Source organism: Thermothielavioides terrestris, chromosome 6, assembly GCF_000226115.1.
Source record: "Thermothielavioides terrestris NRRL 8126 chromosome 6, complete sequence".
Taxonomy (NCBI): domain Eukaryota; kingdom Fungi; phylum Ascomycota; class Sordariomycetes; order Sordariales; family Chaetomiaceae; genus Thermothielavioides; species Thermothielavioides terrestris.
In genome coordinates, this window is record NC_016462.1 from 2,003,203 (window position 1) to 2,026,432 (window position 23,230).

A 23,230-nucleotide genomic window follows, 5' to 3' on the forward strand; every position below is an offset into this window, starting at 1 on the left:
ATTCATTGCACGTAAGCTGGCAGATGGCGATGCCTCCGTCGAGTCGGTTAAGGTTAAGCGAGCACCCATGCACCAAATCAACAACTCTTCCCAAGTGACCCTCCCGAGTGAAAGACACCAAGCGCCTGTCAACAGGCAGCTGCTCAACGATGCAGTTGATAAACATCAAGGGAAACCCACCATTCGCAGAACCAGTACATCAGGTGGATTCAGGGGTGGAATACAGGACAAAAAGATGCAAAAGAAAAGCGAAATATCCTGCGTCAGCCGCGAATCGAACGCGGGGCCCATCGATGGCAACGATGGATTTTACCACTAAACCACTGACGCTTAATGACTATGATGCACAGGATTCCTGCATAGCAAGGGCCCACCCTGGCCAGCCTGCGTCACACCAAACATCAGCCCCTGAAACTCGGCTTGCCGTCTTGCTTTAGTTGCAGATACTCTGCGCTCCTCACAGCTAAACCGTAAAGCAACAGCAAAGAGATGGCTGCCTTCTTTCAATTGCATGTTTCCAAGACAACTCTATCTATTTCTATCAAGCATATCCACAAACATCCCTCTTTTCCAACTCAACACCCAACGGACCCTCAATATACCCCTTTCCCTGCTCCTCCCGATATACCACAGCTACACCACCCCTTACTATATACCCACCCCACATCACCAACGACCGAGAGAACAATATCTATCTGCCTCTCTGCCAACCTCCCAGTCCCATCTACCCTAATTCCCCAGTTCCCAGTCCTTTCAAACCCTCGCCTCAAACTCGTCCGCACCATCTTCATCACGCCTCTCCAACCGTACCCGCTCCAGCTGCTGCGAGATATACGCATGCAGATGCGCGTCCGCCTCGGCGCGCGCCCTCGCCCGCTCCGGATCGTCGTACAGCAGTCCCGCCGCCGCGTGGACCGATCCGCGCCTCGCCGCGCCACCACCGCCGCCGTTGCCGTCATACCCTCCTTGGGTGGTGTCGTCGCCGTCGCCGTTGACGTCGCCGTCACCGTTGACGTCGGTCGTCGTCGTCGTCGTCGTCGTCGTCGTCGCGCTGTAGTCGCTGCGGGCGGCGAGCGAGCGGCTCGTGGAGCTGCGGCGCATGCGGGGCAGCGTGGGCGACAGCGCGCCGGGGGTCCTGGGCGTCTGCGCGCTGCCGACGTGGCGGTGGTGCAGGATGTCGTCGAAGTAGTGCTGCATGCCGGCGCGCGGCGTGCGCGGGGTCTGCGGGAGGCGGCAGTTCACGCTGGAGCGGGGCCGCGCGGGAGGGGGTTAGCGTAATGCACAGTACAGTAGGAATGAAATGATAGGAGTGAGTAGGGGGGCAAGGGGAGGGGGGCAAGGGGAGGAGGGGGGAATTTTTGGCTCACCCAGTGTCGTGGATCATGCGGGCGATAAGACCGGTCCACCCGCACTGGTGCGTCGCGCCTAGCCCGCGGCCCGTGTCGCCGTCGAAGAACTCGTAGAACCACAAGTAGTCGCGCCAGTGGGGGTCGAAGTCGAGGGTGTCGTTGCCGCCGTTGATGCTCCGGCGGCCGTCGTCGCGGCGGGCGAAGAGATGCTGCAGCCGGTGCTGGATCTCCTCCGAGACGTGGCCCAGATGCATGTAGTCGCCCGAGCCCACGGGGCACTCGACCTGCAGGTTCGGCCCGAAGAAGAGGTAGAAGCGCTGCAGCGACTCGACCAGCAGGAAGTTGACACACAACCAAATCGGGCCCCGCCAGTTGCTGTTGCCGCCGAAGAGACCGCTGTCCGAGTCCCCGGGCACGTAGCCCACCTTGAACGTCTGCCCGTTGACTTCCATGGAGTACGGGTGCTCTTTGTGATACTTAGACAGCGAGCGGATTCCATGAGGGCTGAGGAACTCATCCTCGTCCAGCATGCGCTTGAGAATCTTTATCAGCCGCTCCTTGTTGACGAGCGACAGGAGGATTCTGTTGCCCTTGCCGCGGGTGCGGATGCTGTGCATCGTCCGCTCGGCGACGTCGCAGCGGTGGGCGATGAACCACTCAATGCGCTTCTTGAAGGTTGGAAGCCGGTTGACGAGCTCCGGTTCCAACGTGAGCGTTGCGTAGAGGGGAATCAGCCCGACCAAGGACCGGACGGGCAGTTGTTGGATCCACGGGCCACCCCACGAAATGGCGTCGTAGTAAAACCCGTCCTGCTCGTTCCAGAGAGACTGCTCGTCCTTCTGGCCCATCCTGAACGTCATGGCGTCGCTGATCAGGATAAAGTGCTCGAAGAATTTGGTGGCAATATCCTCATAGATCCGGCGGTGTTTCGCAAGCTCCAGAGCAATGTTGAGCATCGTGAGACAGTAGAAGGCCATCCAGCCCGTGCTGTCGGCCTGCTCCAGGGTGCCGCCGGTGGGTAATGGCTCGGAGCGGTTGAACAAGCCGATGTTGTCCAATCCGAGGAACCCGCCCTCAAAGACATTCTTGCCTTCGACGTCCTTCCGGTTCACCCACCACGTAAAATTGAGCAGCAACTTCTGGAACACCCTCTCGAGGAAATCGAGATCCTGTCTTCCGTAGAGCTTGCGCTCAATCTTGAAGACACGGAACGTCGCCCAGGCGTGGACGGGAGGATTGACATCCCCAAAGTTCCACTCGTATCTGCCAAAAAATAGTCAGTCGGCGGCTGCATTCCCAGTCCATGACAGCACACGTACGCTGGGAGCTGGCCATTGGGGTGGCAGTACCACTCGCGGGTGAAGAGGTCGAGCTGCTTCTTCGCGAATTCCGGGTCGATCATGGCTAGGGTGATGCAGTGAAAGCTGGTATCCCAGGCGGCAAAGAAGGGGTATTCCCAGGAGTCGGGCATGGACAGGATGTCGTCGCAGTGCAGGTGTTTCCACGCAGCGTTGCGAATGCCCTTTCGGCCTGGAGGGGGTGGCGGCTGGCTGGGGTCCCCGTTCGCCCACTCGTCCCAAATGAAGAGATAGTGTTGCTTGCACCACATCATGCCTGCGAATGCCTGCCTCTGGATGTTGCGAAGATCGTCCGCCATTGGCAAGGGGCTGATGTGGTAGTAGAAGTCGTCGGCCTCCTCCCGCTTTCTCTCCATGATCTCGTCGAACTCCTCCTCGTCAAGGTACGTCTCTGCTTTCCTAGAGAACCGGAAGCGAACCACTACTTCCGTCAGTCCTGCTTTATGAAAAGTACGTAAGCCCACTCGGCTGATGTCATTTCGTACCTGCGCACTCGCCCGGATTGACGCCTCCGGCTTCGTTGAAAGTGAACCAAGCGGCAGCTTTGGTGCCAACCTGAGCGGGGTTGACCGCGCCCTTCTCGCGGTTGACAATGTAGCGGTGAAAGGCGTCCTTGACGTACGGTGTCACGTTCTTGCCTCCGTAAAGGAGCTCGTAGTTCGTCTCGTTCTCCGTGAAGATCAACTCGGGCTCGACATCTGCCTTGCTAGGACCGACCCCGGGTGAGGGAGAGAACAGGACATATCGGTCTCCTAGATAGTGATGCTTGGACTTGATCAAGTTCTCGTCAAAGATACCCATAGAGGGTCTGTGTTCGGCAGGCTCCCGGCCCCAAGACCAGGTGTTGCGGAACCACACGTGGGGGATGATGTGGAGGGGGGCACGCTCAGGCCCTCTGTTCCAGGCGGTGACGCGGAAGAGGAGCTCGTCGGGGTCATCATCTGCCTTGGCCGTCTCGATGAAGATGTCCCAATAGCGGTCTTCGTCGAAGACGCCGGTGTCGAGGATCTGGTACTCCCGGTCCTCCTTTCCTCGCCTCGCATTTTCCTTGAGCAGATCCTCGTAAGGGAACGCCTTTTGCGGGTATTTGTAGAGGTACTTCATGTATGAGTGCTGTGGGACGTAAGTTTTGAGGTCGTCTCGAGCAGGGCAGCTGTACGGCGCGTCTTACCGTCTGCGGAACCACGTTAGCACGAGCCTTCTCAAAAGGGTGGCACATCTAGCTTACCGGCGTGTTGTCCAGATGGAAGTGCGCCTCCTTGATGCTCTCGCCGTGGTTCCCCTGCGGGTTGGACAAACCGAACAGGCGCTCCTTGAGAAAGGAGCTAACCAGCAGTTAGCCGGCTGATGAAAGTAGGCTCCGAGGGCAAAATTGGCCGTACTCCTTCTCGTTCCAGAAAGCGAATGCAATGTTCTGATAGCCATGCGTATCGCAGACACCGGCGATGCCGTCCTCACCCCATCTGTATGCGCGAGACCGGGCGTGATCGTGCGGGAAGTCTAGGGGGCAAGTTGGTGAGCGGTCTACCGTGCGCTACCCCGCGAGCGAGCGTGGAATTAGGCAAACGTACGACTCCAAGCATCGCCGTCGGCACTGTAGTCCTCACGCACTGCATTGGCACCGTCAGACACAAGATAGTCCCGAGCTTGTCCAAAAGCTGGAACTGACCGGTGGCCCACTGCCTCTCGGAGACGTAGGGACCCCACTTCTTCCAGTACTTGGTGCGGCGGCGGTCTTCCTGCAGCCGCCTCTCCTCCTCGGTGAGGTACTCGTGACCATCAAAGACGACCATGGCGAGCTTTCGGCTGGGCGTATGGCTTCCCAATCGACGGCGCGGCGTTGGCGAGAAACAAGCGACAGCAGCGGCGGAAAAGGAGAGCTCTCCGGTTCACAAAACTGCCTAAGATAAAGGTCTAAAGTGGTACCCAAAATCTGTGGAGGAAGCTCAGTAAGGGACCGGCTTCGGAGGGTCCCAATTGCCTGCTGCGCAACAAAAGCAAGAAAGGAGAGACAAGGACGAGCAGAAAGACCGAACATAAACAGTCGGGACGTTGGCAACAGACCTTGAGAAACGTCCCGTCGCAAACGCCGGCATCGAGAGGGAGGGGGGGAGGGGCCGAATTGGGACGGGAGCTTGTTGGGACACACGGAGGGGCCACGATACAGGCCGCGGCCGCTGACTAGGGGCCTGTGACGTCAGGACAAGGCACCAACAGAGCAGCGCCCCGCCCCGTCCCGCAGTGCCGGGGCGCAAGACTAGGCGCTGTGAGGCTGCACTGTCGATCGCCGGAACTCCTGCAGCTTGCCGCTTTTTGGAGCTTGCTTGATTCATGGGAGTTTGCAAGGACTAGGTACTCTGTATAGGTAAGGTAGGTAAGGTATGGCTGTGTTGGCAGCAAATGATCTCTTCCATACTGCCAGCGTAAGGGTGATGCGAACATAGACTCGGAACTACCTACCTACCTAGGTAGGTAGGCTTCCAATTTAAGGCCGGGCCCCTGTGAGACACCAGGCCATGATGTGGGCGAAGGTGCCCGCGCCGCATCCAACTCGTGGGTGAGCTTCACGCTTCAAAATCGCTGCAAGGGAAATGTACTGTACTGTACCTACCTGTAGACTCCGCAATTGCGCATAGCCGCACCACCAACATTACCTCCCTTGACATACGGGAAGCCGTTCTGGCGAATGGAGAACTCGAGCGACATGCTGCATGGGCACCGCAGTCGGCAGCGTTTACCGTCTCGAAGGGACTTTGTCAAGCATCTCCGGCGCTCCCTGCTTGCATAGAAGTCAAGTCAATTGCAATCAGATACACGAAATCGTAAGACCATGCAGACAAGTAAACCAGCACGCACGATCCGCCTCTCCCGGGTATATGATTTACTGCGCCTATATCGCCATCGCATGCAATCATGACGAGCAGTGCGTCGAGTTTCAGAGTCGCAAAAAAACCCACGAAGACAAACCCCAAGTCGAGTACCATCACTCAATTTAGAGCTTGGCCTTCACCGCAGGCCTCGCCGGCGCCGTCGCATCCTCGTTCACCACCACGTCGCCCGTCGGCTCCCCCCCGTCTCCGAAAAAGATGACCTGCACGGTCAGGTCGTCGCGGTAGCGCCGCGAGAACGGCGCGGGCAGCGTCAGCAGCGCCGACACCTGCTCCTGGTTCTTGCCGCCGAGCGCGTTGCGCACCAGGTGCGTGGCCGCGTTGGGGTCCTGCACGACGAAGCCGTCCGACGCGCCGCCCCACTGCCGCACCCCGCGGAACGGCGTCTTCTGCCCGCCGCCGGCGCCGCCGCCCGGCGTTGGCGCCGCCGCCTCGACCGGCAGCCCCGTCGTGCTCCGCGAGCCGAAGATGCGCCTCCAGACCGAGTTGAACTGCGAGGTGGCGCCGCCGCCGCTGCTGCTGCCGCTGCTGCGGTTCTGGTGCTCGAGCCACTTGCCTACCAGCCCAATGACCTCTTCGTTGGTCAGCATCTCCCAGAGGCCGTCGGTCGCGAGGACGACAAAGTCGCCCTTCTCGGGCTCGATCTTGGTCGTGGTGATGACCGGCTCGGCCGTGACGTAGGGAGGGGTCTGGAGAATGGAGGACACGGAGCGCGCAAAGAAGTGCTGCTTCAGCTTGTCCGAGATCTCGCGCGTCCACTTGTAGCTAGCGTCTCCGAACGCTCGCGTCGGCTCCAGCCCACCAAGCACGCGGCCGTGGCGCACCACGTTGGGCTCGTTGGGGTGTAGCTTGCGCAGCCGAGCCGCTTCGTCGGGGTTGCTGCCTGTCTGGTCGACGGAGAGGGGCGTGGCCGTCCACTTGCCAGATTCTGAGCGGCGGCCCAAGACAGCCCTGGAATCGCCCGTACAGGCAACCCGTAGGAGCTTGGACCGGCTGTCGTAGAAGGAGAGAAGCGCGCAGGAGCCGGACAGGGCCGGGGCGAGGAGCTCGGCAGCCGCCACCTTGCTGTTCGCCTGTAGAACCTTTTGCACGCTCTTATTGACGATCTCATCGTCTAGTTTCAGAAACCCCCTCTTAATCGCCAAGTCGACGGCATCGTGCGACGGCGCCAGCTCGCCGGCCGCCTTGTACGTGTCATTAAGCTCCCGAGCCACGAAGCTGACCAGGGCTTGACGGAGCTTGGCCGAGGTGGTCCATCCGCTGCGGGAATACCAGACGTCAGCTGCGGTCACGGTGCCATGGTTCATTGCCTGTCTCGCACGCATGGTGGGGAGAACCTACGAATGCCCGTCAAAGACACCCCAGAACATCCAATCGCTGCTCTCGCTGCCCGGCGACCTCCCGGGGACCTCGACGATCTTCTCGGCATGGTCATCCTCAATTGGGTCGTTGCTCGGTAGCTGCACCAGGTCATAGCGCACGACGCCCCGGCCGCGGTTGACAAAGTACGACTGCTCGGACCGGCGGAGCTTCCGGGTCGCCTGCTCGGGCGTGAGCATCTCGATGACGCGCCGTCCGTCGTCGCCCGTCGTCTTGGAGATGGGGCCCTCGCCGACGAACGTGCCCGTATGCAGCTCGTCAGCGCCGATAACCAATACCGAGCGCGTCGGCGCCGCCGCGTCGGCCGCCGCCGTGCCAGTCGCCGCCGTCGACCCTGAATACGCCCGTTGGATCAGACTGCTGGTGCTGTTGCCGCTGTACGAGTAGTAGGCGCCGTAGCCGACCAGGGCCGACACCAGCGCGACGCTCGCTCGCCGGAGGTACATGGATGCGCGCAACGGTTCGACCGCCAGTGCATGCCCGGCCGCCCCCGGACGGTTGCTGCGGGCCTGTGGGGTCGTGGATACGGAGCGGCGGCCGGTCGGGACGGCGCTCCTCGGGCTGGTCGGCAGGCGGCGCAGAGGGATGCCCCGGCGTGTGTTAGAGCGGAGGCCGCGGACGGTACATTGGATGCTGGGTCGAAATGCTTGGAGGGCGGCGCGACGCATTGCTGATGAGGAGTACCGCTCGCGTGGCGGATCGAGATGGACCGGTGATCAGAGCCGCGAAGCGACTTCCGCTTTGAAACGTTCCGTGACAGTGTGGGGCACTAGATGGTCGCACAGTGACTCCACTGCAACGCTCTAATTCCCGTACCTGTCAGTTAAGGTTCGAGGCTCTCAGAGGTTGAAAGGAAACACAATCTCCAAGGCCGAGCACCGTTATGTAGTTGCTCGAGGCTGCGCTTAATATGTACCGCTGGATTTTCGAGGCTTTATGGTGTGGTCCAAGAAAGGCTTGCATGCCGAAAAGGCATGTGAGTCTCGACTTTCCTGTGCGAGCATCTGGTTTGTTGAACTGCGCTGGGCTGAATAAAACTGCACTTCGTCTCATCTTGTGAGGCATCCACCAAGCGTCAAATAGCGGCCGGAGACAGGCAGCTGCCCTTGCGATCGTTGAATCTTGACAAAAAGACATTGGCAGGGCATCGACCTCATCTTGGTCTCGGCAGGCTCAAAGCTAACAGCGACATTGCCCCTGTGCAACGAATGATGAATTCCATTCAGGCTTGCAGATCCGAAAGGCTCTCCCGCTTTACACAGCCATATGCACCAGCATGGGCTTTCCTCCTCCAGCAGCGTTGAGCGTTGAGTCAACGCGGTCAGTGGTAGTCGCGAATGGATTGAGCGGCTGGGATGATTTCATGTGATCGAGTTGCTGTATCTCAGTATCCAGTTCTATGAAAGAGGTAGGTAGCCGTCAATAAATAGATGAAATGGCAATCGGCTAGGCTCTTTCATGTCTGCTCAAAGAATGCTGAGAGCTGCGTTTGCTGGTCTTCCCCACAACGAAGAGAGTCCCAGTACGGAGTAGCTTGCTGCCAGTCCGTAAGCTTCCACGTGAAAAGAACATCGGCCAAGTGTGCTGGAATGCATCGATGACGTTATCCACACTTCCGGTGAACCAGATGAGTGAAAGGAGTGAAGTTGGTGTCAAGGAGCATTCAGCATCTGCACACCGTGATCTGTATAATGGATCTCTACCTACACAGTATTGAAATGGGAGCTCTGCACGGTGTCCAATTGCCGGAGCTCACGCACCTTCCAGCAGCTCCCCTCAAGTGACCTGGCAACGCTGTGTAACTGGCTTGCGAACCTCAACATAAACGCTCGATATACTGATGATGTTGCCTTAAAGTGATTTATTCATATTACGGTGATGTATTAGCATTTCCCCGGTTTGCGAATGCACAAGAATATTTTATTTTCTTTTATTTACGCCCGCGTCGATAATTCCTTCAACCCCGCCACACCACGGCGCTGAGCGTGACGCTTCCCGGTTGCCTCAACCTCTGACGCACCCCTACCATTGGGCTTGCTAAAATGGAGGCAAACGACGCAGGCCGGGACCCGGCGGCCGCCCCGGCACAGAAAACCGGTGATCCGCATGCGGCCTTCAAACAGTTCGACACGTACCCGTGGACGTTAGATCGGTCGTTCCTTGTAAGTCGGCTCATTCTCACCTGAAGCACGCCGGGGCCTCGGCTGACAGCCGAACAGCAAGGCCTCATGGCATCCCTTGGCCCCCTACTCGGTAACAAGACCGATGGATTCGCTCGTCAGAAGGCCCTGAGCACCACCCTCCAAGCCCGGATCTGGTGGTACAAGTCTCGCTTCAACCGCGACATTGACCGCCTCTCGTACGAGGCCTACTGCCTGGCTAACCCGTCCTTGTGCCCGGACGGTGCCATCTTAACCAGGCTCGAGGAGATCCAGCAGCGGATGGCCAGCTACAGTAGCGGCGACGGCAGCGCTAGATCTTCGTCCGTCCCGAGCCAGGACGAAGTCTCCATTCCAGCCTGGCAGCGGAACGCGCCCAAGGTCGACCTCAGCAAGAAGGCCGACGATGGCACCATCCACAGAAACACTGGCGACACCGCGCCCTACCCTGAGGACTTCCAGAATCTGGTCGACGCGGTGTTGACGGGCAAGCCGATCCCGGGCATCAAGGAGATCCCAGACAAGGTCGTCCGCCCTCCGGTGAGTTCTCTCTTTCCTTTGCATCCTCACCCAACATCCAAAATACCGCTCTCTCCCCATTCTCTCCGAAGTTCTACAAAGCGAAGCGAAGCGAGATGAACGAGTTCAGCTGACCTGCGTGAACCAGGGCATCACCCCATTTGGCAAGATGAAAGCGCCCCCCAAGCCGTGGGAAAAGAACCGGCCGCTCAATCCTGACGCGTACGTCAGCATCTTTGGCGACGTGTTGGACAAGGAGTTCCCGCCCCTTGAGGACGACAAGGCTGTGGCCGACAACAAGCCCGAGGCTGACGACAAGCCCTCGGCCGACGACTAGCGTGCCGGTGACGACAAGCCCACGGCTGACGACAAGCCCGCGGATGACCAGCACGCAGCGGCCGACAACTCCACGACGGACACTTCTTCGCCGTCGAAGCAGTGAAAAGCTGCCATTTCTAGCTTTTGTACACACCAACGGTGCAAGAAAGCACCGGCTTGCTCCCAGCTCCATCTTCCCGTCTTCAATTGAAGGAAGACTAATACGAGAGCACGAGCTGAGTTACCCCGTCTTCCCGTCATGAATTGAAGGAAGACCCGAGTGTACAATAGCTGAGTTACGCCGTTCTTCCCGTCATACATTGAAGGAAGATCAGAGCGCACAGCAAGGCGCCCATTGAGGGCATGTATTTGGGCAGGCGTTTGGGCAGTCGTTTGGGCAGGCGTTTGGGCAGGTATTTGGGCGGGCGGTTTCATCAAAGCAGTCTAGGCCTTGACTTCGTAATAATTCAACTGGAAGTCGATCGCCATGGTAGTGCACTAACTCGGTGACTACTGCTCATCTTGCAGCAAAACAGTTGTGTCCAGAGACGACCCAGGTGAACCGAACTGAACCGAACCGTACACCAGGAATGCAGGGCATCTAAGCACCCATGGGCAGCACCAACAGGGCAGGGCGGCTAGGTCCGCGGCACAGGACGGCGTGAGTTATGAACAGGTTGGTAGGTAGGTAGGTACGGTAGTGTGTCTAACTGCCCTTCTTACAACACCATCAACAACCGACGGCCACCACCCGCAACAACAACAGCACAACACAAAGGAAAAACCACCTGTATATCTCTCCTTTCTTTCATATTTTCTTTTTCTTTTTTCTCTAACTACGCCCCATACGCGACCTGCCCCATCGGCCTGTCCTCCTCCATGCCGGGCGCCATGAAGTTGGTGCGCGGGTCGCCCCGTCGCCTTGGCGGCCGAGCAGCGCGCCATTGTGGGGGAGCTGAGCACAAAGATAGCAAGTCAGCTTCTCACGAATCCACTAGAAGGCACGGAAACAAAAAAAAGATAGTGGACATACCTCCTCGAAATGACATCGGTAAAGTAAAAGTTCTCAATGACATGGCGCAGCGGCGCGCCGGTCGGCTTGGCGCCCTTGTTCTGGTCGACCAGCTGGACCTTGCTGAGCTGCTTGAGGGCGACGGGCTCGACGACGTCGTAGGCGGCTAGGGCCGGGCTGATCTCGACCATGCGGTCGCGCAGCTGGGCGACGTCGTCGTAGGGCAGCGGAGCGCCGAGGAACTCGCTCGCCGCGCGGATGATCTTCCAGTCGGTGCGGGCGGCCCCCGGCAGGCCGGTCGCGGCGCGCGTCATCTGCACGCGGCCCTCCGTGTTGATGTACGTGCCGGCCTTCTCGGTGTAGGCGGCGCCGGGCAGGATGACGTCGGCGATCTGGGCGCCGCGGTCGCCGTGGTGGCCCTGGTAGACGATGAAGGCGTCCTTGGGCACGTCGGCCTCGTCGAACTCGTCGGCGCCCAGCAGCCAGATGAACTTGGGCTTGGTCTCGGCGACGGCGGCGGAGGGCGTCACGAAGCCGACCTCGAACGCACCCGCGCGGGACGCAGCCCGCTGCAGGACGTTGTAGCCGTTCCACTCCTCCGTGAGGAAGTTGGCGGCGTTCTTGTCGACGAACTGGCCGACGGTCTCGTAGAACGCCTTGGCGTCGGGATGCTCCGTGACGCCCGAGCCCACAATGATCATGGGCCGCTTGGCCGCCTGGAGCTTCTTGCCGAAGGGGCCGGCCAGGGCCGCCTTGAGGGCAGCCAGGTCGGTGCCGAGGTGCTCGAACTCGAAGGTGGACTCCCAGGTCTGGCCAACGACACCGATCTCGAGGTCTGACCGCAGCCATTGCTTGCGAATGCGGGCGTTCAGGACGGCAGCCTCGTGCCGCGGGTTGGTGCCCACCAGGAGAATGCAGTCGGCCGACTCGATGCCCCAGATGCGGGAGTTGAAGAGGTAGTTGGACCGCACATCGATACCGTGGGCGATCGGCTGGCTGCCGCCGGGCATGTCGAGCGCGAGGTTCTCCGAACCCAGCCTGTTCGCCAGATCCTTCATGGCGACCAAAGACTCGACCTCGGTGAGCTGGCCTGCGATCGCCTTGAACTCATTCTCCTTGGGCTCGAGGGTCCGGTACGCGTGAGCAATCTCGGTGAGGGCCTGCTCCCACGTCGCAGGTTCGAACTTTCCTTCCCTGCGCACCAGGGGGATCGTAAGTCTCTGCGTCTTAAGACCGTCACACGCAAACCGGGTCTTGTCGTTAATCCACTCCTCGTTGACGTCGTCGTTGAGCCGGGGAAGGATGCGCATAACCTCAAGGCCGCGCGAGTCCACGCGGATATTCGAGCCGAGACCGTCCAGAACGTCAATGGACTCGGTACGTTTTAGCTCCCAAGGACGGGCGCGGAAAGCATACGGCTTGGAAGTCAGAGCTCCGACGGGGCAGAGGTCGATGACGTTGCCGGAGAGTTCCGAGTCCAGATTTTTCTCAAGGTAGGTGCCGATCTGGAGGTCGTTGCCGCGGCCGGTAGAGCCCAGCTCGGGAGCGCCGGCGATATCGTTGGCGAACCGGACGCACCTCGTGCAGTGGATACACCGATTCATGGATGTCTTGATGAGCGGGCCGATATTCTTGTCCTCCACGGCACGCTTCCCGCCGATCTCGTGGAACCGGCCACGGTCGGCGCCATACCGCATTGACTGGTCCTGAAGATCGCATTCACCACCCTGGTCGCAGATGGGGCAGTCGAGCGGGTGGTTTGCCAGGAGGAATTCCATAACGCCTTCCCGCGCCTTATGTGTTAAGGGAGAGTTGGTCTTCACGACCATGCCGGCTTGTACGGGCCATGCGCACGACGCGACCGGCTTGGGTGACCGCTCGACTTCGACGAGGCACATACGGCAGTTGCCGGCGATCATGAGTTTCCTGACGAGGCATTTCGTTAGCGGAGCGGGGCGTGACGCGCGGGCGGATAGGGCGGGCAGGGGAGATCGCGGCGGACGTACTCATGGTAGCAGAATCTGCAGACGGTCAGCAACACAACATCGGCGGTATGCAGGCATGGCTGTGGGGGGCATACCTCGGGATGGTGACGCCAGCCTTCTCGCACGCTTGGATCAAGGCAGACCCGGCTGTAGGGGAGAAGAGTGAGCCGGAGTCCAGACATCAACTCGGCGCCGCAAACAAGCCCTCACCTTCAATCGAGACCTTCTTCCCATCTAGCAGCAGTCAGTATCGATGCGGCAGGCCAATTGGCGGCGCAAGCAGGCAGCGGGGCAGGCGGGCGCACCGATTGTGAGCTCGACCTCGGCCGGTCTCTGAGTTGTCGCCGAAAAGGCCCGGCTGGCCGCGCGGGCAGGGTGGCCGCCGGTCCGCCAGGCCGAACGGGCCAATGTCTGCCTCAACATGCTGCCGTCTCGATGGTGGATAAAGGAGCGGAGATGGGGGCGGACGTTGCCGGAGGAGAAGGGGGTTTCTCCAGCACTGGTGGCGGCAGTTTGAGCTGCTTCTGGAGTCGTTTCCAAGCAGCAGCCGGGGTTCAAGGGACGTGCCACCCGGAAAGAACATCAGCTAGCGACCCGCTTAACCAGCCAATCGCAATGCGCAAATTGTAATCCCGCTGCTTTTTAAGCTCCCCACTGTTTTGCAGCTTCGCTCTGCTTGAAACTTTTTCTCTCTTCATTGTACTCTGGGCACTTATTGTAGGAGAATTTTGTCGGCGGTCTGGCGCATTTGCGCCGCATCGCTCTCCCACCGAGTCCTCCTCTATCCTGTGCTCTAGATTGAGATTTCGGCTCCGATATTGGATGCATGTGAGAGAGCTCTTCTGGTCTCGATGAGCAATGGTTCTTACCGCCGGTTGCCACATTTCCGCACGCCCATTCGTTCTTCCAGTTGCAGATGTATTTGCGGGACGACCAAACGCGTACCACAACGGAGCAACGCCTCTGCTACCTGCGATGAAAGCGCGGATCGGAGAGTCTAACCCTCCCTGCCCGCGGAGCGCTCCTCAGGCCGCTTCCCGACGTCCTCGATCCTCGCCAACTCCCTCTCGAGACAGCCCAGATAGTACTCCTTGATGCCCGCCATGTAGTTCCCAAACGACTGCAAGTCCAACACGGCCCTCTCCACCACAGTAAGCAGGTCCATCACGGCCTTGTCCCGGATCGACAGATTGGGAGACAGCCGCTCTCCAACCTCGACCGGCGGCATGTTCCGGATGTTGTAGTCCATGCCGGGCGCGGCGGGCGCCTCCATGTTGGCGATGATGGTGTCCACCTCGCTCGGGTGCAGAGCTGGCCTGATCAGGGGCGGTCCCTGTGCCTGCTCCCTCTCGGCGGCCTCTTGCATGATGCGCCTCTTCTCGCGCTCAAACATGTAGAGGAGGTTTTCCTTGACGCCTTCCCGCTGGTAGTCAATGCTGCTGAGGATCCTCTTGAGGCGCTCGACGCGGTCCCGAGGCAGGTCTGTGTTGAGGATGTCTTCGCGAAGCGGGACGAAGACACTGGGCGCAATGTTGCTCAGCGGCGGGATTTTTTCAGGCGGCCGTGCCTCCTTGCCTGGTGGTGACTGGTTTGGCGGCGGCATGGCTAGGGAAGGTCTATGGTTGTGAGGTGGTTCCGCAAATAACTATTCCGGGGCAGCTGGCTGAAGAGGCACCCAGGCTATCGTGAGTATTAACTGAACTTCATATTAGCCTGCAGTAGACAGAAGATAAGTGACTGTTTAGTGGACTTCTCACCCTGCCGCCAACTCCCTCCGCCCAGAAAGTGCAAGTCGAAGTCGAGATCAATCTACGCAGGTATGGCATCAAGTTTCAGCGTTCACTCCGGCCATTTGTTTTGGAGCATGGAAATGGGCTTGCAGAGCGCTGGTTGAAGAGGTCGTGAGGGTTAGGGTTGTAAGTTATTTATTGGAATTGGACAGTGTCCAAAAAGGGAAGAAAATGTCGACTTACATCTTTCCGGTCCGAAATGGCACACCAAAAGCAGGCCAGACAGATGTGTGTCGGATCCGAAGAACCGGGGCTCCGTAGTTCCGGCATGGGCTACATACTATATATCCGCACGAGTCCCGATTTTCCTGTTCGCGACTGCGGCGACCTTGCCTAGATGCCACGGCTCGAAGTTGCGGAGCTGGACCACTGAGGCCCCCCAAGCAGCCCAAAAAGGAGATCAATACGTGCTGGTCCGTGGACGTGTTCCGCACAGTCGAGCGCTTCATCGACGCGCTCAGGGACTATGTCGGCCCCCAGGAACCATGCCCGCCAGCGGCGGGCTCACCAGCAAACCCAGCCGGTAACCCACCACCACCACCACCGCCCCTAGCCGCGTATATCGACACCCCAACCGGTCTGCTCATCCTCAGCTGCTACGCGCGGCTGATCCAGATCTTCGGCGTCGCCGTCTTCGTCGTCGAGACCTTCGCCGAGATGGCCTGCCCAAGCAGCTACGTGCAGCTGCGCCTGGGCGGCTTCGCGCCGCATCCGACCGCGCCGTCGCAAAGGTCAGGGCCGGCGAGGAGGTCGCGCCGGGGGGACGGGTAAGGAGCGCGGCGCAGCGGGAGGTGGCTGGGCAGGGAGATAGGTACCTGGTAGGTAAGTAGGTTGGGCGTTGTTGCTGGTTACGTGCTACGTACCAGGTAGCTAGGCGGTTCGGGAGAGGTGTGGTTGGTCGTGGTTCACATTCCCGGGTTCGATGCTGTCTAATGCACCTGGAAAGGGGAGAGGTTCGGCTTGGGTGAGCGGCGAGACGGCGCAGTGGGCCCTAGCATTCCTTGCCTCATAGGCTGGTGAGAGGAATAGGTATGTTCGGATAATCCTTCGCAAAAAGTAACCTCGTCTTGAAGCCAAGTGGGGTGAGAATCCCATCGATAATGGGATTAGCAAGCATCGTGAACTCTGTCTTGGTGGGGATATTCAGCACACCCCGCTCGGAGATTGGAGGTTGCGTCCATCAGCAACTCCTGGTACTTATTCCTTCACGATCTCCGATTTATAAAAGCCAGCAGTTAGCCTGCCGTTTCACCTACAGGCCGGGCACATCTCGAAAAACGTTGATTCTGATTCCGGTACCGACTTACACCTGGCAGATACCATGAGTGTTACGCACGTTGTCCTGTTCAAGTTCAAGGCTGACGCCAACCCCGAGGACGTGAGAGCGGTACGTAACGTACACTTTCGCCATTGAGATGTGGAGGTCTCACTTTCTGACTGTACTTTGTAAACCTCCTGACTGACCCGCTCGCCAGGCTTGCAATCGCTTCCTATCGCTGAAGACCAACTGCATCCACCCGACGACCAAGGCCCCGTACATCCTCTCCCTGAGGGACGGGCGGGACAACTCGCCCGACGGGCTGCAGGTACATATCCGGCCCGACCCACTGCTCTGACTATCTAGCTATCGAACCGAGCACCCATCCGTTTTGTTGTTTTCCACAGCGCTGACCTTAGGCCAGGACGGGATGACGCACGGCTTCGTGGTCGAGTTCGCCTCGGCCGAGGACAGGGACTACTACGTGGCGCACGACCCGGCCCATCAGGAGTTCGTAAAGAGCATTGGGGGTGTGCTGGAGAAGCCAGTTGTTGTGGCCTTCTGCAATGGCGTGTATTAGTTGTACTATTTTACTACTGCCAGCTTGTTGGATGTGTTCCTTGACAGCGGCATGACCATAGAGTTCAGTAATCTGCTACCAGTAGCCGGTGGGCTTGACTCCATCTTCGCTAGCCCGCCCCAAGTTGAGTCTCCGGCTTCGGGGAACGTCGACCAAAAATAGGATCGATCGAAATCGGAGCGACAAGTTGGTGCTGTGTCAAGGTCGGCCGTGTGCTCAAGCTCGAAGTCGGCAACCTCGCCATGATCTTCGAGATCATCAAGGACTGCAGCACATCGGGGAGAGTGCATAGCGGAGGAGGTCAGAAACACCCAGCTGGATAGAGCCCGTCAACACAGGTCTATTTTTCTTCTCGGGCGCTGTCTATCAGTTCGTTATTACCATCATGCCCAGGCGTCCACCTGACATAGAAAGAAGAGAAGAAAGCGGGAAGACGAGGCCCAAGATGTCAGCCGGTCGAGCAGCCTCCCGTGCAAATGTAAGTAGAGCCCCAAACAAAAGAAGACCCCGAGAAACATTGTGAACAGCCAGGCACCGATGCGGCGCCTCCTGGTCGATCACAGTTCTCTTTACAGACAACCAGTGATTCACCCTTCTCTTCGGCCATGGCTCCCAATAATGGCTCCTCGTCTATACTTCTCCAGCCGACCTTGTTGTGGGCCTGAGAGCTGTCTCGGGCTGATAGAGCTTTTGGCTACCACGGCTGCGCTTGGGGTGCCTCCTGACGTTCGAGGTGATGTGGATCGTATGCGTGGTATTGGCGGAGAGAACTGCGCCCGTGGCGTATCGTGGTTGCTGCGAGACACATGTGCAAGCAGTGTTCGCGGGTCGACAGAACAGTCGGTACCGCCATGGAATTCCTAGCTCCCGCCTCATGCGGTGAGCTCTCCATCGACACCAATAAGCTTCGCCGCTGTGGAGGGTCGGCCCATAGCTTGACCCTATAATCCGCGGCTGGAAACGATCAAGTATCCAAGGTGGCGCATTGCGAACCCAACCATGGCTCTCCGGCCCAGGACCATACACGGTTTCGTGCGGTGCAAGTCGGGCGCGAGTGAACGTGTCCGAGTGGTATCCGGTGATGGTTGGGAGCTTAAGAGGTACCCTCGTTCAGGCAGGTTGCGTCATGCATTGCTGAGGGGTGTGGAGGTCTCTCATGCGCGTTGGTCTTCCCATGGCGGAACAAACCAACGTTGCGCACACAAGAGCCTCACCGAGCCGGCAAGACATTTCGTATGTACTCCCGCGCAAGTCTCAAAATCCCCCGCACGTGGTCTTCCAACCGCCTATCCCTCCTAATGCGCATCCAGAGAAGCAGCAGAAGCAAAATCATGATGTCGATCATGAAGTGCTTCGTGGCCGCCCAGAAGAACCACCAGATCCACTCGGAGACGCGCCGTTGCCTGCGAGACCGCCACTCGCGGCCGGTAGCGATCTGCTCGCGCAGCGCTGCAACCTCGGCCGACAGCCTGACGATCGCCCGCTCCATCCGCTTGGAGCGTTTGTCGTTCCGCCTCGCGTACTCGCCCGGGCCCTCCTCGGCCTGGTCCGCCAGCTCGGCCAGCCGCCGCTCCGACTCGTCCTCCTCGCTCATCGGGCTGAGCACCTTCATGGGCCCATCGGTGCCGCTCAGCGGCGACTGGAAGCGGCGCACTACCGGGCTCGCAATGACTCCGCCCCCGCTCCCGCTCCCGCTCCCGCTCCCGCCGCGGTCCCGCTGCTGCTCTGCCGCCGCGGCGCCACTGTGCCCTGATGACGACCCCACCGAGCTGGCGCTGTTGCTCTTGACCTGGTTCCAGACGAACTCCAGCTCGGCGACGAGCTCGAGGGCGTTGGGCGTGTTGGCGTACTTGTGCATGGTCTCGATCAGCGCTTCGACGTAGCGGCGCTTCGCCTCGGTGCGGCTCAGCCCCTTCTGCGCATTCCACGCGTCCCACTTGTCCTGCTCGCGCACGATGTCTTCGCTGCTGCTGCTGCTGCTGCCTGCGCCGGCCGTCGAGGCAGCCGAGGGCCGTTCCATCACGGCGTCGACGTCGCCCTCCATGGCCTGCTTGTACAGCCCATAGAGGCGCATGCGATCCGAGGGCGGCGGCCGGGCGGCCCCGGTCTTGGGGATCTTTTTGACGGTGTTGAGGGCATGGACGAAGACTCGGTCTATGCATCCAGGGCGAGCAGCGCCAGGCGGGGTCAGTCGAAAACGTCGGTGCTTGCGTTCCGATCAAACACGCTTCTTACCAATTGAATCCGACATGATGGTTCAATTCTTCGTCTCGCTTCGGCACCACCAAACTGCTGGTTTGAAGACAAGGCACAAATCGACCAACGCGTTTATTCGGCAAGCTCGGTGCTGCTGCCAGCGCGCTATCGGGAGTGGTGCTCTCTTCAAGGGCGGGAATTGAAGAGGCAGATAAAATGCTCGGCTGCGGTGACACGCTCTGAAACAAACAAGAGAACGGCGCTGTGGCCCAAAGCCTCGGGAACGTAGCAAACGGGAGAGGGAGCAGCCAGCATTCACCGTTGCTCGTGGGGTTCATCTCGGCAGAGGACCCGTTCGTCGCGTCATGTCTCGCAGCTTGAATGTCGTGCACCCCACAGCCCGGCTGCCGAAACGGCCTTTGCCTCGGCATGCACGCCAGGGCCTGGCTCCACTTCCCCAATCTTTGGACCCCTGTAACTCCGGGCCCGAGCCGGGATAACAGGGAGAGAGGCCCGCTTTTATTCAAGGGGCGGAGCCTAGGGTAGCTTTCGAGTTTCGACATGTGAATCTACCTGTCCCAAAAACATGATTTAAGATCAATCATGGCAGTCAAATGTGGACGTCAGGATGCTAAAATCACACAATGGCCATGTAGCGCGAAATTGTACACAGTCACTGAGGTATTGGCTGAGTAGGGTGTGACCATTGGCGCTGCCAGTTCTACAAACCCCTGGGTTCCTACCTCCTGGGACACCATTGCATGGTAACATGTGAAACGTCCTTCGCTAGGTAGCTGATCAAATGGAGGGACCCAGTTGATCATGGAACTAGGTGCTCTGTACGCTCCAGCCAAATGTGTGAGTAGACCTAGGCAGGTCAGGTGGTATATCGCTTTCGCTTTCGCTTCCATACACGCAAGAGCGAATAGACATCCCAGATATCCAGACGTCCAAGCCCTTAGCTCTTCTTCTCCGCCTGCTCCGCCTGCTCCGCCCTCGCAGCCATCGATGCCTTCTTTTTCTCCGCGAACTTCTTGATCAACTTCTTGTTCTCCATCGCCTTTAGCGCCGCCTTTTGGCCCGCTTCCTTCTTGCCCAGCGCCCCGCCATAGCCCAGCTGCAGGCCGGACTCGCCCCAGCCGTGCAGGAAACACCCCACGAAGAAGAGCTCCTGCTTCGTGTCCCTGTCTCGCTTCCCGTTCGACGGCAGGTCCCGGTACTCTATCCTGACGCCCGGCGCGCCGATCAGCTGCTCCAGCTGCGTCTTGGGGTTGATGTCGCTGACGGCGTTGGCGCCGCTCTCCTCCTCGCGGATGTGCCGCTCCAGCACGGGGCCCCACAGCGCCTTGAGCCACTCGGAGGCCCGGCGGAGCCCGTGCTCCGGGTCCGAGCGGATCAGCGCGCCGACGTACGCCTCGAAGATGTCGCCGAGCGCCTTGGCGCGCTGCTTCTGGCTGACCGTGGTGCCGTTCGGCCGCCCGCCGAGCCCGAACTCGGCCGGGAAGTTGGCCCGCCGGTCGAGCCCGTAGTGCACCGCGAACTGGCCCAGCGTCGAGTTGCGCACCAGCATCTCGCGGTACTGCGAGCACTTGCCTGCCTCCAGCGTCGGGAAGGTCTGGTAGATGAGCTCCGACGCGATCAGCTCCAGGTAGGCGTCGCCGATCCACTCGAGCCGCTCGTAGCTCAGGTCCGAGAGCCGCTTGCGCATGCCCGAGTGCGTGAGCGCTGCCGTTTCCAGCGCCGGATCTAGGACCTGGGGCAGCGGCGGGTATGTCTTGCTGATCGATGCAGAGGTCCATTTTGAAAAGGCGCTGGATAGGGGGATGGGGGGTGCCGCTGCGCTGCTGTGATCGCCACCGTCGCTGGATTTTGGGCGCTTGGGCGCCGGCTCGACGGCCGTGGTTGCGATCCCGGCAGGACTAGACTCGTCATGGGAGCGTTTTGGCATTCTTGAATAGCAAATGAGTGGAGGAAGAGATGTCGTTGTGAGCGTGACACGGAAGAATACTAGGGCAGCACGATAGCAGTCTGCAGATATGTGGTTGGGGCTGGATGCAGAATTGAGGTTGCTGCTCCCCACCAGCGCATTTTTGAAGCAGACCCTGCAAACTTCAAAGTTACGAGCAGACAAGCACTGCCCGTGTGGAGGGCCGCCCGACGATGATAGGTCCTTCGGCCAACTAAGTAAGGTTGAAGAAGCCCCGAGCTGCTAAGCACACCAATCGACGTGTGTAATCCGTACACAGTAGTCTTTGGATCTAGGTCCTTTGGACTTCTTTCTGTGAGCCTCACTTCGGCATGTGAGCCTTGCTGCCTTTTATCAGCTAGGTAGTTTGCACGCCCCGGGGTGTGGCTATGAGAACGCTGGCGCATGCACGTCTCGCCCCACATCTGGTAGGGCCGGTTTCATTGGACGCGGAAATCTGCTGCAGGATCTTGATAAACGTCGAGCATCGCGCTCTTCCGAATCTTCCCCCGAGTCGGTTCGCCCGTTCCATATCGCCACAATGTCGGTTCCTCGCGCGCGGCTGCTCGACCTGATGAGGGTAAGGGCAGCGTCTTCAAATTGTGAGCCGATAAGTGCTGACCAGCCCAGGCTCAATGCGAGCTCTTCTCCACCACGTTCAACCCCGAGGGCATCCGGACGGGCAACAAGATCCTGCGCCAGCGACTAAAGGGTCCCGCGCTTGCCTCGTACTACCCCCGAAGGATCACGACGTTCCGCGAATTCCAGAAAGCGTTCCAATCGCTGCAGCTGGAGATTGAGGATGAGGATGAGCTTGATCGCCTGGAGCATATCGCTGCGTGCGTCGCCTCTTCCCCGCGGCCGGTTTTTGCGTCGGTCTAACATGTCGCAGACTAAAGGCTCGTGGGAAAGGAGCTCCAAAGAAGAAGCGAACAAAGGGTATGTCCAGATCTAATGCCGTTTTTGCGTCCGCCCCCGTCTTTATAGCTCTGCTGACGACTTGTAGAGGTCCTCCCCCCCAGCAGGAGGAAATAAGCATTCGGGCCAACCAACCACTTCTACTCCTTGGACTGAGTTATTACTGTATAGAGCATGGCAGAATACGCACTGGCGTTGGAATTCAAGAACCCCTATTGTTTGTGACAACATGAGCCCTTGAGTCTGCTCTCCGATTGCAACGTGGCGGAAATGTTGAATACCTGCTCTCCGGCTATCACTTCTGTCCAGCAATACGGATTGTTTCTCATTCAAGTTTGTAAGAACACATGCCCCTGCTTCCTTCCTCTCCCTGCTGTCCCTCTCAGTGCTGCTGACACAAGCGGGGGCCAGGGGATGTGAAATTGGCTTGCCGCCATCAGCCTCTGACTTTCCATTCAGTATTTGGGTAGTCGGTGGTTTCAGTTTTCGCTCCCACCGAGTTCACTTGTCCCCTCCGTTACCTAGCACTAGTGCCGAGTTGATGGCTGGCTGCATATTAGCATGCGGTTGGTGAGTGACGAAGGGGCGCCAACAACTGCTCGTCGTGGGCCCAGCCCGCTACCAGGCAAGGGACTCCAGAGCGGGCGTCGTTGTGTTGGAAAGGGCGAGGGGAGAGAACGGAAGAGTCCAGCAAGGTGCGCCCTCCTCAGCCCAGCTGCAGCCTGAGCCTGGCAAGTCTGGCGGGAGGCACATGAACTGGCATTGCCTGCCTTGCAAGGCGAGATATCCTGCCCAGGCACCACCCCGGGGGCTCAGTCCCGGAGAATCAAAGAACGGAAGGCGCGATTGGTTCAAACCCGCATGGCCGTGAATCTCGGGCCAGTTTCGGCCGGTTACTGCCTCAGGCTTGGACTTCACCGATCCCATCGCCGGCCCCTTCCTGCTTCACGCTTTCCGACGCCCAAGTTTGGATGTTGCCGCTAAGGAGTGCTCGGGTACCTTACCTGTGACTCAGAAACCAACTCGGAAGGTACCTGGAGCCTTACTACACGGCTTGACTGTGCTGAGGTTGACTTCAGGATCAAGTGGATCAATCTCTCCTCATCTCTCCACATAACCTCCCCTGCTCCAACTTGAATCTCTCCTTAGGTGCCTAGTGTGACGGCAGTTCAGCTCCGCTAACTGGCACTGGGTTGTAGAGCTTTGGGGCTTCCGGATCTCCACCGCTTCAGGGCCGTCATCCAAACCCGAACTTCGAGGGGGGTCGGCCATCTCGATCTCGGTTCATTTCCTGAGATCACGAGCGCTCCTTCCTTTTCAACTCTTCTCCGTCCCACCTCCCACGCCATTCCTTCCGCTCCGATCTTGCGAGCTTGCAGGCGATTGCTCGCTTGTCTGTTCTTCTATTTTCCTGGTCTGCCATTCTCCTGCAGCCTCCCAGGCTCTACCTCTCTCCAAGTCTACACTCGAATCTTTCTTTTGAACATCTCGATCATTTCTCCGTTTGTCAGACAGCCAAAGCCAGCAACAGCCCATAGTCACACTCTCGAACGA

The 23,230-nt window shown here is 59.2% G+C and overlaps 10 protein-coding genes and 1 non-coding gene across 11 annotated transcripts; 4 read left to right on the plus strand and 7 right to left on the minus strand.

The window, feature by feature from the left end:
• Positions 1-259: 259 nt before the first annotated feature.
• Positions 260-330, minus strand: THITE_t154. Its single transcript has one exon. It is a non-coding gene; the product is annotated as a tRNA-Gly (tRNA).
• Positions 331-395: 65 nt separating this feature from the next.
• THITE_2124040 (uncharacterized protein) lies at positions 396-4,879 on the minus strand. The gene is made up of 8 exons (XM_003657822.1): positions 4,377-4,879; positions 4,279-4,317; positions 4,090-4,207; positions 3,936-4,032; positions 3,193-3,820; positions 2,669-3,128; positions 1,368-2,612; positions 396-1,243 (listed from the first exon to the last, which is right to left on the minus strand). The coding sequence occupies exons 1-8, from the start codon at positions 4,498-4,500 to the stop codon at positions 754-756; spliced, it is 3,201 nt and encodes a 1,066-aa protein (XP_003657870.1). The 5' UTR covers positions 4,501-4,879; the 3' UTR covers positions 396-753.
• A 389-nt stretch (positions 4,880-5,268) lies between these two features.
• Positions 5,269-7,855, minus strand: THITE_2124045 (uncharacterized protein). The gene is made up of 2 exons (XM_003657823.1): positions 6,937-7,855; positions 5,269-6,855 (listed from the first exon to the last, which is right to left on the minus strand). The coding sequence occupies exons 1-2, from the start codon at positions 7,419-7,421 to the stop codon at positions 5,700-5,702; spliced, it is 1,641 nt and encodes a 546-aa protein (XP_003657871.1). The 5' UTR covers positions 7,422-7,855; the 3' UTR covers positions 5,269-5,699.
• A 1,071-nt stretch (positions 7,856-8,926) lies between these two features.
• THITE_2124047 (uncharacterized protein) lies at positions 8,927-10,468 on the plus strand. The gene is made up of 3 exons (XM_003657824.1): positions 8,927-9,137; positions 9,195-9,674; positions 9,802-10,468. The coding sequence occupies exons 1-3, from the start codon at positions 9,018-9,020 to the stop codon at positions 9,988-9,990; spliced, it is 789 nt and encodes a 262-aa protein (XP_003657872.1). The 5' UTR covers positions 8,927-9,017; the 3' UTR covers positions 9,991-10,468.
• Positions 10,469-10,521: 53 nt separating this feature from the next.
• Positions 10,522-13,536, minus strand: THITE_2124050 (uncharacterized protein). Its single transcript, XM_003657825.1, has 6 exons — positions 13,274-13,536; positions 13,179-13,202; positions 13,064-13,115; positions 12,990-13,004; positions 11,005-12,909; positions 10,522-10,926 (listed from the first exon to the last, which is right to left on the minus strand). The coding sequence occupies exons 1-6, from the start codon at positions 13,389-13,391 to the stop codon at positions 10,638-10,640; spliced, it is 2,403 nt and encodes an 800-aa protein (XP_003657873.1). The 5' UTR covers positions 13,392-13,536; the 3' UTR covers positions 10,522-10,637.
• Positions 13,537-13,629: 93 nt separating this feature from the next.
• On the minus strand, positions 13,630-14,833 carry THITE_2124051 (uncharacterized protein). The gene has a single exon (XM_003657826.1). It carries the CDS (start codon positions 14,569-14,571, stop codon positions 13,966-13,968), a length of 606 nt encoding a protein of 201 aa, XP_003657874.1. The 5' UTR covers positions 14,572-14,833; the 3' UTR covers positions 13,630-13,965.
• Positions 14,834-14,929: 96 nt separating this feature from the next.
• Positions 14,930-15,529, plus strand: THITE_2093036 (uncharacterized protein; the record flags this gene model as incomplete). Its single annotated transcript, XM_003657827.1, has 2 exons — positions 14,930-14,986; positions 15,146-15,529. 2 exons carry the CDS (start codon positions 14,930-14,932, stop codon positions 15,527-15,529), a joined length of 441 nt encoding a protein of 146 aa, XP_003657875.1.
• Positions 15,530-15,834: 305 nt separating this feature from the next.
• THITE_2124052 (uncharacterized protein) lies at positions 15,835-16,911 on the plus strand. Its single transcript, XM_003657828.1, has 3 exons — positions 15,835-16,145; positions 16,234-16,344; positions 16,441-16,911. Exons 1-3 carry the CDS (start codon positions 16,080-16,082, stop codon positions 16,594-16,596), a joined length of 333 nt encoding a protein of 110 aa, XP_003657876.1. The 5' UTR covers positions 15,835-16,079; the 3' UTR covers positions 16,597-16,911.
• A 722-nt stretch (positions 16,912-17,633) lies between these two features.
• On the minus strand, positions 17,634-19,179 carry THITE_2124053 (uncharacterized protein). The gene is made up of 2 exons (XM_003657829.1): positions 18,832-19,179; positions 17,634-18,750 (listed from the first exon to the last, which is right to left on the minus strand). The coding sequence occupies exons 1-2, from the start codon at positions 18,845-18,847 to the stop codon at positions 17,807-17,809; spliced, it is 960 nt and encodes a 319-aa protein (XP_003657877.1). The 5' UTR covers positions 18,848-19,179; the 3' UTR covers positions 17,634-17,806.
• Positions 19,180-19,765: 586 nt separating this feature from the next.
• Positions 19,766-20,740, minus strand: THITE_2023817 (uncharacterized protein; the record flags this gene model as incomplete). Its single annotated transcript, XM_003657830.1, has 1 exon — positions 19,766-20,740. A coding segment is annotated over one exon (975 nt), but the record flags the coding sequence as incomplete, so codon positions are not given.
• Positions 20,741-21,299: 559 nt separating this feature from the next.
• THITE_50748 (uncharacterized protein) lies at positions 21,300-21,640 on the plus strand (the record flags this gene model as incomplete). Its single annotated transcript, XM_003657831.1, has 2 exons — positions 21,300-21,338; positions 21,389-21,640. The coding sequence occupies 2 exons, from the start codon at positions 21,300-21,302 to the stop codon at positions 21,638-21,640; spliced, it is 291 nt and encodes a 96-aa protein (XP_003657879.1).
• Between the last annotated feature and the right edge of the window lie 1,590 nt (positions 21,641-23,230).

Coding starts and splice junctions, on each gene's coding strand:
- THITE_2124040 (XM_003657822.1), bottom strand. CDS start 4,500: ATGGTCGTCTTTGATGGTCACGAGTACCTCACCGAGGAGGAGAGGCGG. Junction 4,318..4,376: donor CGAGAGGCAGTGGGCCACCG/GTCAGTTCCAGC, acceptor GTGCCAATGCAG/TGCGTGAGGACTACAGTGCC. Junction 1,244..1,367: donor CGCATGATCCACGACACTGG/GTGAGCCAAAAA, acceptor GCCCCGCTCCAG/CGTGAACTGCCGCCTCCCGC.
- THITE_2124045 (XM_003657823.1), bottom strand. CDS start 7,421: ATGTACCTCCGGCGAGCGAGCGTCGCGCTGGTGTCGGCCCTGGTCGGC. Junction 6,856..6,936: donor GGTGTCTTTGACGGGCATTC/GTAGGTTCTCCC, acceptor GTATTCCCGCAG/CGGATGGACCACCTCGGCCA.
- THITE_2124047 (XM_003657824.1), top strand. CDS start 9,018: ATGGAGGCAAACGACGCAGGCCGGGACCCGGCGGCCGCCCCGGCACAG. Junction 9,138..9,194: donor CGTTAGATCGGTCGTTCCTT/GTAAGTCGGCTC, acceptor ACAGCCGAACAG/CAAGGCCTCATGGCATCCCT. Junction 9,675..9,801: donor ACAAGGTCGTCCGCCCTCCG/GTGAGTTCTCTC, acceptor TGCGTGAACCAG/GGCATCACCCCATTTGGCAA.
- THITE_2124050 (XM_003657825.1), bottom strand. CDS start 13,391: ATGTTGAGGCAGACATTGGCCCGTTCGGCCTGGCGGACCGGCGGCCAC. Junction 13,116..13,178: donor GAAGAAGGTCTCGATTGAAG/GTGAGGGCTTGT, acceptor TCTCCCCTACAG/CCGGGTCTGCCTTGATCCAA. Junction 10,927..11,004: donor ACCGATGTCATTTCGAGGAG/GTATGTCCACTA, acceptor CTTTGTGCTCAG/CTCCCCCACAATGGCGCGCT.
- THITE_2124051 (XM_003657826.1), bottom strand. CDS start 14,571: ATGCCGCCGCCAAACCAGTCACCACCAGGCAAGGAGGCACGGCCGCCT.
- THITE_2124052 (XM_003657828.1), top strand. CDS start 16,080: ATGAGTGTTACGCACGTTGTCCTGTTCAAGTTCAAGGCTGACGCCAAC. Junction 16,146..16,233: donor ACCCCGAGGACGTGAGAGCG/GTACGTAACGTA, acceptor CCCGCTCGCCAG/GCTTGCAATCGCTTCCTATC. Junction 16,345..16,440: donor ACTCGCCCGACGGGCTGCAG/GTACATATCCGG, acceptor ACCTTAGGCCAG/GACGGGATGACGCACGGCTT.